Source organism: Aplysia californica, unplaced genomic scaffold, assembly GCF_000002075.1.
Source record: "Aplysia californica isolate F4 #8 unplaced genomic scaffold, AplCal3.0 scaffold00484, whole genome shotgun sequence".
Lineage (NCBI taxonomy): Eukaryota > Metazoa > Mollusca > Gastropoda > Aplysiida > Aplysiidae > Aplysia > Aplysia californica.
The window spans coordinates 392,041-403,071 of NW_004797754.1; the positions used below are offsets into that span (position 1 = coordinate 392,041).

Below are 11,031 nucleotides of genomic sequence, written 5' to 3' on the forward strand. Positions count from 1 at the left end.
TTTGTTCAGGAGAAATGCTCATGATAATATCATAATATATTACAGCGTAGTGGAATCAGGCTCTCGTCAATTTTTGGATATGTAGAGTTATTGGTATCATATTAAAGCTTGTTCACTTTTCTTTTGCTTGGGATTTTAAAAAGTATCCATTTATCTTGAATACAAGTCGAGATATTTACGAAAGAAGGAGGTAGAGGTAAAATTAGTGAGAAAATGGCCAGGTTAGTTATTTCCTTAGATTAAGAGTCCGTGGTAACTGAAACTTTCTGTGCCTTTAATCTGAAAAATCCACCCAGAAACGAGTTCTTTAATGGTCATAAAAAGTATTGAACAAAAAACAACAACAAATCATAAAAAGTATTGAACAAAAAACAACAACAAAAAACCCCAAAAATTTAATAAAAATTCACAAACCTAGGGAAAAATGCAAGATTCTTCATTTTGATTATTTTGACGAGAGCCATGATTCCACCACGCTGCCTCATTATTATTATAGTCGGCGAAAGGGACAGTGGGGGGGGGGGGTAGGTAAATAGAATGTCAGTAAAAATTGACAGTTGCAAGACTGCAATAGGCCTAAGTAAAATGAAACAAATTACTAGATCTGTGGCTAGGCCTAAATGCATTGCTAAATTCACCAACATGAAATTTTGATAACAAGAGACATGAGGGTGGAAATCGTGGGATAAACCTGGCCAGGAAGGGGGACAACTTTTAGAATCTAACTCTCATAAAAATAAAACCATCGAAAGGTTGCAGTGAGTTTGTTTTGGTCAACGGGTGGTTAAGCAAAAGATTCAGCGGTCATTGTATGACCACAGTCAGAGACGTATGTTTTCTGCTATAAAACTTTTTGTTTTTATTCTTGCATAGCACTCCTGAAGATTTGTGGTTCGAAGCTTTACTCGCTGTCTTCTAGATCTATCTAGATTCTAGATCTACCCTGTCAGTCTTAGACATACATTCACGTGTAGGTCTGCCTAGCAGTAGCAGCGTGGATGGCAGTCTCAGGCCTGTGGTCGTGGTGTGTGAAGGATTTAGACTGAGTTTTGAGTTGCGCGTGTTTATGAAAGCAAAGAATTTATGGGGTGAACCAAAGAATGTCTAAAGACATCGTTCATCGCACTATAGCCATTATATTGCGTAGATCTAATCTAGATCTAGATCTAGTCTCTGTCCGTAGTGAGCTGTGCTCATTTGATTTTGAAATGATCTGAGGCCTGGGATGTTGTTGTCTTTTCTTCCAATTCTTCCCCAATTTTAAGTTACCGGTAATTAAAAAGAGCAGGGGGTGTGAGTTACGGTGCTCTTTGACTTTGGAAATTGCCTTCTCGTTCCATTGGCAGCCATTCTGAAACTGCTTATTTGCCATGTAAACGTGAAGATGGATGTTTTTTAAAATTGTTATTTTTGCTGCTACTCTGCAGCATCCTGCATACACTATAATTTATAAACACGGTGGGTCCACCAAAGTTCAATCCATCCCCAAAAAAATTTTAATACAAAAAAGGCAGAAAAATATTACTGGCTAACGGTGGTAGAGTTCACTTAGCCTACATTGCCACTTTTGTCCTTAGCCATCACTTGTTTCTTATATATATGTAAACAAACGGGAAGGCAATTTCCAAAGAGCCCTCCTGTGAGTTCTATTTATTCAGTAAAGCCTACTACTACTACTACACTATACCTTGAAGTTTCTTGTCAATTCTATAATGCTTCTTATCCCATTCCAAAACTAAAATGATCATATTAGAATTATTAGATTCTATAGCTTTACGTTTCGTTTTTATTAAGTTTAAAAAATCATAAAAAAAGGCCGGCACTATTTCTCCGAACGTTCGGGAAAATAAAGCTGGGCACTATTACTCCGAACACTCTGAAATCACATCCCTTCACGCAAATTTCGGATACATATTATATATAGATCTATTACAGGCCTACCAAAGATTGTTCGTAGAGGTCTTATATATGGTTCAATCGGTCCAAAATATGTCTGCAGTAAATATTTTGAATGCTACAGTTCCAAATAGTTTTTCGCTACAGATATGACATGTTGCCTATGAAGGGTGCTGCTCTTAAACTTAATGTGTTGTGTTCACTCGTGTACTGTCTAGATCTAGATCTATGTAGGGTATTATAATGACACAGAGAACTAGCATCAACGTTTGTCGCGGCCACAACCAGTCAATCGTGGCTCGATTTTTTTGGCATTTAATTTGGTCCCCGAATCAGGGAATAAAAGCCATCAAATAATAAAAATGTAAAAAAAAAAAAAAGAAAAAAAGAAACCGCACCTCTTTACTTTTAAAAGAAAGTTCACTTAGCTTCACTTCGTCTCTTTCTCACTTGTTGTCACCACACTGATTTGTTGAATACGTTACAGTTACATGACATACAATTTGTACTGCTGTTCCTCTTTTATTTTACCCTCTTTTTGGTGTTTATTTTGTTGGTCTAGGACACTACAGGTGTGTTGATTTTTTTTTCTTGTATTGTTCTGATACATCAGAAAACACATGTGTTTTATTTCTATTCCTTTTTTTGTTTTTAATTTTTTTGTTTGTTGGGGAAAAGGGTGGGGTGGGGGGGGGGTGTTTGTAATGTCATTTAATTTGATGTTCCTACCTTCATTAAATTCTAAATATCATATACATGATAGAGATTTAAATGTGTTATGTTAGAGCGTTCCACCAAAACCGATGTACTGACACTGGCAGGCCCCTTGTGCGTGATTCCATAATTTACATGTAATATCCTCCTGTACTTTAAAAAAAAATTACATACATTTTGGGTTAAAACAGCCAATCTTCTTCGGACAGGTGGACACACGCCTTTATTTGTTAATTTTTGGGGTTGTTTATGGGCTGTTCTAATTTTGATTTCATTCTGTTGTGAAACCTTTCTTTTTCACATTTTTACACTCGTCTAAAAATCTCCAGACTAGCTCTTGAAAAGTGAAATAGATCCAGACCCAAAAATTTGCTCCTTCCCAGACCTCGCAGAATGGCAGAATGAAAGTTAGCTCCGAACTCTCGCAAATAGGCAAAAAATCACGAAACCGGAAACCGTTCAGAGAAATAAAGATCAACACTATTTCTCCGAACGTTCGGAGAAATAGTCACTTCGTTTAAAAAAAACTTGCGTTTTCTTCTGACTTCCCTGCTCTTCCACTTGGTATTATTACATTGTACAAGTTCAATTGTGATTTAGTTTGGAGAATTCCTAGAGGTATAGTATGTTTCCATAAGTTTTTATGTGTGTATATTAAACGCATTCTGTTTGCTCTGTCCTTTCATTTTAACATTACTGTCATGCTAGATCTATTTGTTTAAAAGCTGTCATTATTTTTGTGAGTGACTGCAATCGTAGACATTATGGTATTTTATGCCTGTGCAGCATTGCATCACATATAATATATATGTAATGTCTGATGTGTTTGCTAATGCTTGTTGCTGATAACTATTTGTTGTCCTGCTTGTGTTTCAGAATAGAGAACAGATAGAATGGAGACCTCAGATCGCATCATTGAGGGTCTGTACCTTGGAGGGGTGATGGCAGCCCTGAGTGAGAAGGACCTTCAAGACAAGAAGATCACTCACATCCTATCAGTCGATGAGAAGCCTTTGCCCGATATCCTTACACAGAAACTGACCTACAAGCATGTGTTTGCCTTAGACTTGTATGATTTTGACTTGTTGAGTGTCTTACCAGAATGCGTTTTGTTCATTGACCAGGCGATTGAAGGACATTGTGCTATCTTGGTACACTGGTAAGTCAAGTTGATAAGTTCCAACATTTATATATTTATTTATTTTGTTGGTTTAAATTTGTGTTCCTTTAGTAAAAGCAGAGGTTTGTGTGCACAAAGCATAAATGCTGTTCTTTTGTAAATTATATTATATTATATTTTGTTATGTGCTTCTTATGATAATTCTCATACAGGGCAAGATCAAATTGACTAAATGTTGCTGATCAGATTTTATGTGTCGGTGAGAAGGCATGTCTGAGATTGTTTGCTATACGCTAACCTAAGAAAGGACTGTCTCTTTTTTGTTGGATGTTGGTGTATCCTGTCCAAAAGAACAACCCATTGTCTAGTCAAGGAGAAAAGTGGTCATCTTCCACAAGTTGTCCTCATTAGTGTCATTGTAATTTAAAAAGAAAAAAAAGCAAGGTGGGAAGTGGTCATTTGCACCAGTGAGTGTCTTGGACAAATGGTCTTTAGAGCAGGTTCTATTGTTATCATCAGTATGATAACATTAAATATATTCTGAAATGAATAGACAAACCTTTGACATTCAGATGCACTTTTGGGAATTCGAATCAAGACTGTCACAACACATATCGGAGCTGTATTCCAACTTGCTTACCAACATGCCTGTGAAATGCCTTAAACCTGACCCAATAATGATACAGTTTGTTTCTTTCCTTCCCTCCTCTCAGTCAAACTGATGTGCTGGCAAGCCTGTCATTACTGTGAAATGCCTTGAACCTGAACCAGTAGTGTTACATTTTGTTTGTTTCTTCCCTCTCCTCAGTCAGGCTGGAATGTCTCGAAGTGCGACTGTTGTGGCTGCCTACCTCATGTACAAACAGGGTCTTAGCAAGGCCAAGGCTTTGGAACACGTGTCCTCCTGCCGGCCTCTTGTCAGGCAAGTTGTCCTTGTTTGTTTCACTTTCTTGTTTCATTGTTTTGTTCGAATTTTGTTCTTGTTTTCATTTTTTCTAGAAGTGTACGTATATGTAGCTAGTGTAGACAATACATGTCCACCTTCATCCTGGCTGTTGCTGGAGGGGAGTATCCTGTTTTGTAATGGCACATTTGTATGCCCTGTGCACATTCCAAGAAGTTTCATCAAAGTCCTATTTGATATGGTTTGGTATATTTGAGGGGAAGACAGATTTGCCAACACAGAGGGGCAAAGGCTACCATTTTCTTTGGATTTGATCAAATCCTGGAAAGTCAAGTACATGTGATTATTTTTTGTCGTTACTGTCTTTATTTCTGCTCCCTCTCACTCTCTCCATTCCTCATCCCCTTTTTGGCACGTCCCCTGTCTGTCAGTCTCTCATCCTCCCTCCCCTTTCCCCTCTCCCTTTTAGCCACAAAAAAATTGTAGAAATCCATAGCTGTCTGCTCTATCCATATTTATATTATATATCTACTTGTATAACTGTTTTATGAATGAAAGAATTAACTTGTTTTTTTCTTTGCTTCTCTCACAGGCCAAATGATGGGTTCCAAGAGCAATTACAGCTGTTGGAGAATATGGGAGGCCAAGTGAACAGGGGTCACTCCGAGTTTCGAGCTTACCAACTAAACAAGCTGGCTGTCAAGTCAAAATGTGGCCAGTTCGCAGGAGGTACTAGCTGTTGACACGCTATCTTGAAGCGAGATATCACAAGGGATAAGTGACTGGAATATTTTTGTCTTTTTTTTGTTGTTCTACGATCATTGCCCAGCCAATTCTTCAAGTCATCAGTAAATTAGGAGTCAGCATGTACTCTAAATTGTTTGAAAATAGCGTGAGTTATAGATAGAAACACTTTTGATTGCTGCTTGAGTAGTGCACTTTTAGCTCAGATGGTATCATCCTGGACCCGGATGAGGATGATATTGGTTCAACTCCCTGATGGAGTGTTTTCCAATTTGATTTATTTTAGGCGTTGTCATAGCTCTTCACTTATCTACCTCAGTCTTGCGTGGGATGGATGGTAAAAATAGAAAGGTCTCGTCTTTTGAATCACTCAACAGTGTCCAAATGGGAATTAAACACATATATCCTACCTTTTTCATGTCACTTTTCGGTTCATTGTAAAATATTTAGAAATGCATCTAAATTCTCAGGTGAACTACTTCTGACACTGGCCACGTAGGCATGGTTGATAAATTTGGCTTTTTTCTCGGGTTAGAAGTCCCTTTCTAGTCCAGGGATAGGTGGGCTAGAATGTGGATATTCTAGTCTTTATGTCAACCTACGAAACTTCCAAAGGTCACATATGTGCTGTAGAGATGCTATGGAAGTTAAAAAAGTGAAAGCAGGCCAGTAGGTCTGTTTGGTGGAGGGAAAAAGTTCTGAATGAGTCCCGTCCTAATTCAGAAAAGAGCCCAGGGTATGAGTACCTTGGAAAAAGGCTGTGAGACTGTGTGGAAACAAGATGCAACTCCCTAGAAGGTGAACAGGTTGTGTTATTATTGTGTTGTAAGTATGACCTGTTTTCCTACACACTATAAAAGATTGATGATCTCTGGTCTCAAATCTTGGCCTCATTCTCATCCTTGTGCACATGATAAAACCATCTAGCATAGGTTCTTTGATTGCAAAGCCCTTCACATGGAAAACAATTGCTTTATGCTTTGATCCATGTGCCCCCATATCTGACTGCTTCTTTTCTATCAAACGTCTATTGCCCCTGTCTATTCTCCATTTTTGTGTTTGTTACACTCTTGTAACACCTCTAATCTTTGGCGCTTTTATGTCATGATTGTGTTGCAAGTGCTGCAAAACTACTACTAATACTTTTTTTTGAAAACTCGGACTGTTTCAGGTGTCCCGGAGCATGAGATCCCGTCGGAGGTGTTTGTCCAGCCCGATTACTCCGGCAAAAGTGGGGACGCCTACTACAAGTGCAGGAAGTGCCGGTGAGTTTTTTTTCCCCGGACTTCAGGAAAGTGGATTGCTCTTTTGCGTGAAAGATTGCAAAATGGTTTTGATTAAATTCACACCCCAATTTATACAATTTCAGGGTGTCCAGCAAAGTCGTAAAAAAGTCGTAAATTCGGCACCCTGGTCATAAAGGTCATAAATGTGCCATGAAGGTAGTAAACTTTTGGTAAACAGTCGTAAATTAACCTGCGTACTGAGTGATGAAGCCATCAAGACTTCATTGAACCCTAGCCTCGGTACATGACTCCGTTTTTACTTCATTGAACCCTAGCCGCAGTACATGACTCCGTTTTTGCCGGTCACTATTGTGATATAATATTCGTTCGTTCACCTTTTCCCCGTCCGAGAGTACGTTTCACGCGAAAAGATGGCTATAGCGGCAGGTGCAAGTGTGTGTGACACCGAGGCTCGATTGGGAAAATCAAGATCTACTTTCGCTTTCAGAAATTTGCCGGCGATGGACTGATAACTAACGCAAAATTTGTGACAAGCAGGTTGTGCAGTTTAAATATATTTAAACGCTGTGCCACCACACAAATAAAATTTCATCAGTACTTGGACTCGTCTCTGTGCTGTCACTTTGGGGGGGGGGGGGGGGGGGGGAGAAAAGAAAGTTCAAGCGTCATCTGATTTTTAGATTGTCGGGCTCGCCATCGTGACCTGCGCGCTTGTGCACTGCATTTGTTGTTGGGGTCGCCAAAGTTCATTCAAATTCTGAGCGTTGCAAAGTATAGGTCTAGGACTATGGAATGGGGTAGAGGATTATTGATTTTTTTTTAAGATGCACTCGGGGGAGGGGGGGGTGGGTGCTGAAGGCAGCACCAGAGGACGAAAACTTTGGATGGGTGATAGTAAATTATAACAATATTGTAGCTTTCTGTTCAAGGCTGGTAGGTTTTCAGTGTCACTGCATCAGAAAGTTCATACAACTCTCTCACTGCATGGGCCTACTAGTGCCATTCAAGTTATTGAGTTTGAGCAATAATTTTTGCCTTTCATATTCATAGTATTATGAGTCATGACACCCAGATTGGTTCTTGACAGTCGAAATTCTTGTTCAAGGTCTTTCCCAACCCTCAAAGCAGGATTCATTTATTAATATGTAATGCGAGGAAAATTTATAACACACTGAAATACTTACGCTAAGTCAAACAAGACCCCAATGCAACACTGACATGTTGTTGACTGGGTATATTTTACACATGCGCGCGCGCGTGTGTGTGTGTGTGTGTGTGTGTTTTGTCATGTAACATGCCCCTGGAAAATGGATGACCCCCTGGAAAATGGAGAAGCCGGTTTGGCAGTCACCCTGTGTGCACACATTAGGTCTAAATCTACAAACCCCCCCCCCACCAGTGCTACTGACTGAAGCGTCTTTAGGGCATTCCCAGGGGGGGGGAGGGGTATTAACATACTCTTATGCACAGTAGAATTGTAAGTACGGGCTGATTTATCAATGTCATGCTTATACTGTGCCGTAACAACTTTGGGGGAACTGCTGCTTTTTCTTCTCATCCTTACTATCGTCTTTTCCTCTACTTCTTTTATATGTTTGTCACTCTTGTGGCCCTCTATTTTGCGGGGTGCCTTGATAGTCGAAGCAGACTTTGTGCTGTTGAGTTTAGAAAGGTGAGCAGAGTTAGCTTGATTGGCCGTTTAGATTTTTCTGTTGACATCCACCCCTTGTCGCCCATATGACCTTATGCAGTTGCGAGCGCTGTAAAAACATTACGAAAACTAAAATTAAATCTAGCGGCAAGCAAGCTTGTGATCATCTGTCTATCCTCTATTTTGTTGACTGGACGTTTTTACGTGTTATTTTCGTTAACGCAATAATTTATGTAATGATGATATATTTAGTGATGGTGCAAATGAACTCCCTTTTTCGAGCTGGTGTGGGGCTTGATTTGCTGGGTAGTAAATTATTTTTCCAGGTAGTAAATTTTTTCAGCAAATATTGCTGGACACCCTGAATTTATATCATTTAAATGGTATTGGCTCATCATATATAACAATAAAGCACAGACTTATGGAACACGGTAGGGGTAGACAGATGTGTTTGACACATCCGTAATTTTAGTAAATCGTGTTAAAACAAAAATATAAAGAGAAATATTGAAGAAGATCAAGGGAAGCAACTGTTTCTGGTATCGATTAAAGGATAGAAGGATGGATAGCACAACACCTTGTCGGATGTCCAAGAAGGATAAAGAAAGAAAGACTAAAAAAAGATAGTTGTTATCATATCAAGATCATGAGGATGTAACCAACACCAGTCAGAGCATGCCACCCACCCCTTTTTTGCTATCACTTCCCAATCCAAATCTTAACATTCCAGCAACGGCACATACTCAAACATGCTCATAAATGCAAACACACACAGAAACACAAACATAATTCTCACATTTGGCCCAGTTCAAAGCCGTACAGTCTGTCTCTGATCACACCCCTCCATCCAGCACTCACCTTCACTTAACAAGGTGAGCTGCTGGCAACGGCTCTGGCGTATTCTTTTATGACTACTTCGATATCAAATTTCTTTTCGGCTAGTGCCAAAAACAAATCTCTTTTAGCGTTTGTCTCCTTATGTGCGATGCGAAGTCGCATTGTGTATTGTCCTTGCCGCTCTAATATCAATAAAGCAAGATTATAAAGAAACCATCTCCGTATACGCGACAAGATGTCTATTCACATGCGACCGTCGCCTGCGGTCGTTCCATGAGCGGACGATGGTCTCGTCGTGAGCAACACACTTGGGGTGTGGCAGTGTTTAGAGCATCACCATTGGTGAAAGTACTTAGCCAAGGAGTGCCGGTCAATACGCCATGTAGGGGGTGTGTGTGTGTGTGTGTGTTTGTGTAGGATGTTCATCTTCAATTCGATCCATTGCAAGTTTTGTGAATCTAATCTTGTTGTTTTGGTTTTTCTTAACGGTCAGCAGGAGGAGAAAGAGGAGGAGGAGGAGGACTTACACGGGATTGGCCATGTGCGGAATAAAAAATGTCAGTGGATCATAGAATTCCCATCTGACGGACTTTGTACTTCCTTGTCCGTCTTGACATTAAAACTTGCCCCTGTCTCTCATCTGAGAATTGCCAGTGGCATGAGAATTTTGCCAGCCCTGTGCGGTTAAATGTCGCGTCGTGCATAAGGAGAGTTTTGTCGCACGTAACTCAAAATTTTGGCACGATGTGGTCACACATAAGGATACACACCTCGTGACTCATCACTAGCGACTGTCGCGTGCTTAACGTCGCGTCGCGCTGAAGGAGACGTAGGCGTACTGGGAGATCATTCATTGAGAAAAAAACTATCGAAATTTGTTCACTTTTTAAATTTAATGACCAGTTTAGGGACATATATTTGTTAATTTTAGATTTCATACGAAAATAGGGCCCCGGCATAGTGGGTTTACTCCCCCCCCCCTCTTTCCAACGGAAATAAAGAGTTAAGGAAGTTCTAGTGCCTTACACACACTGCAGGTAATTTGTGCAGGGGCGAGCACAGTGGGCTCGTGTGACCTGATACTTTTGATGATGATTGGTGGGTTGCTTTCCTTCGTGGAGCAGGGCGATATGAATGCAAGATGTTTGGGAGGAAATTTTTTTCTGGCTTTTTTTTAGGTGAGCTGTTCTACACATCTTCAACATATCTATGCAGGTGTTTAGGAAAAAAAAGACCATGTTTCCGATGAGAAGAAAAATATGGTTCAGTCTAGGAATGGCATTGTTTTAGCTATCTATGAATTCAAGCTTATTCAGTCCCACAACACGTAGAGCACAAAAATCTCCCTTTCTCCCACCCACAACTGCAAGCTCGCAGTCATCACATGCAGAAAACCTGAAGCCCATCCCATCACGGTTTGGACAAGGAAAATCGTTTCCCTTGATGCTCAGATGGTGGTGTTTTTCGACCAAGGATAGCAGCATTTAAAACCCCATTACACTGCCAGCCCCGTTTTATCACAAACTTCATGCTCATCTCGAGGTTGGCAGTATGACAAGGTTTGGCTGCATTGTTTAGCAATGTCAATCGGGCTTGCGCGCAGTGAAATTATGGTCCCCTTTTTTGGGTGTATTTTTGGACCGGATCAGAACGTAGGTGACTAATTTTCTCAAACTCGGTCTGCTCTATTTGTTTACCATATGAATGAAACTTGGCAACCTATCAGAAAATAGGGCAAACTAATGATGTGATATGTGGATGTTGAAGTTTACACAAATAAATTAACCTATATTTTTGGTGTCGGAAACAGTTTCGTATCACATATTCTGTTTTCTATAAGGAATTTGATTCAACGTCGAGAATGTAAGAGATTTATCTTTCTTCTATAGTGACTTCAAATTTAATCGTTCTGTGTCAA

At 40.0% G+C, this 11,031-nt stretch overlaps 1 protein-coding gene across 1 annotated transcript in view; it reads left to right on the forward strand.

Annotated features, from left to right (window-relative positions):
* Positions 1-728: 728 nt before the first annotated feature.
* The window catches only part of LOC101845022 (dual specificity protein phosphatase 12), a 16,429-nt gene continuing 6,126 nt past the window's right edge, over positions 729-11,031 (forward strand). Inside the window, exons 1-5 of the mRNA XM_005105655.3 lie at positions 729-829; positions 3,487-3,769; positions 4,539-4,652; positions 5,227-5,363; positions 6,550-6,643. Of these exons, the coding sequence (XP_005105712.1) occupies positions 3,504-3,769; positions 4,539-4,652; positions 5,227-5,363; positions 6,550-6,643 (611 nt within the window). The 5' untranslated portion in view covers positions 729-829; positions 3,487-3,503. The remainder of the gene's footprint in view (positions 830-3,486; positions 3,770-4,538; positions 4,653-5,226; positions 5,364-6,549; positions 6,644-11,031) is intronic.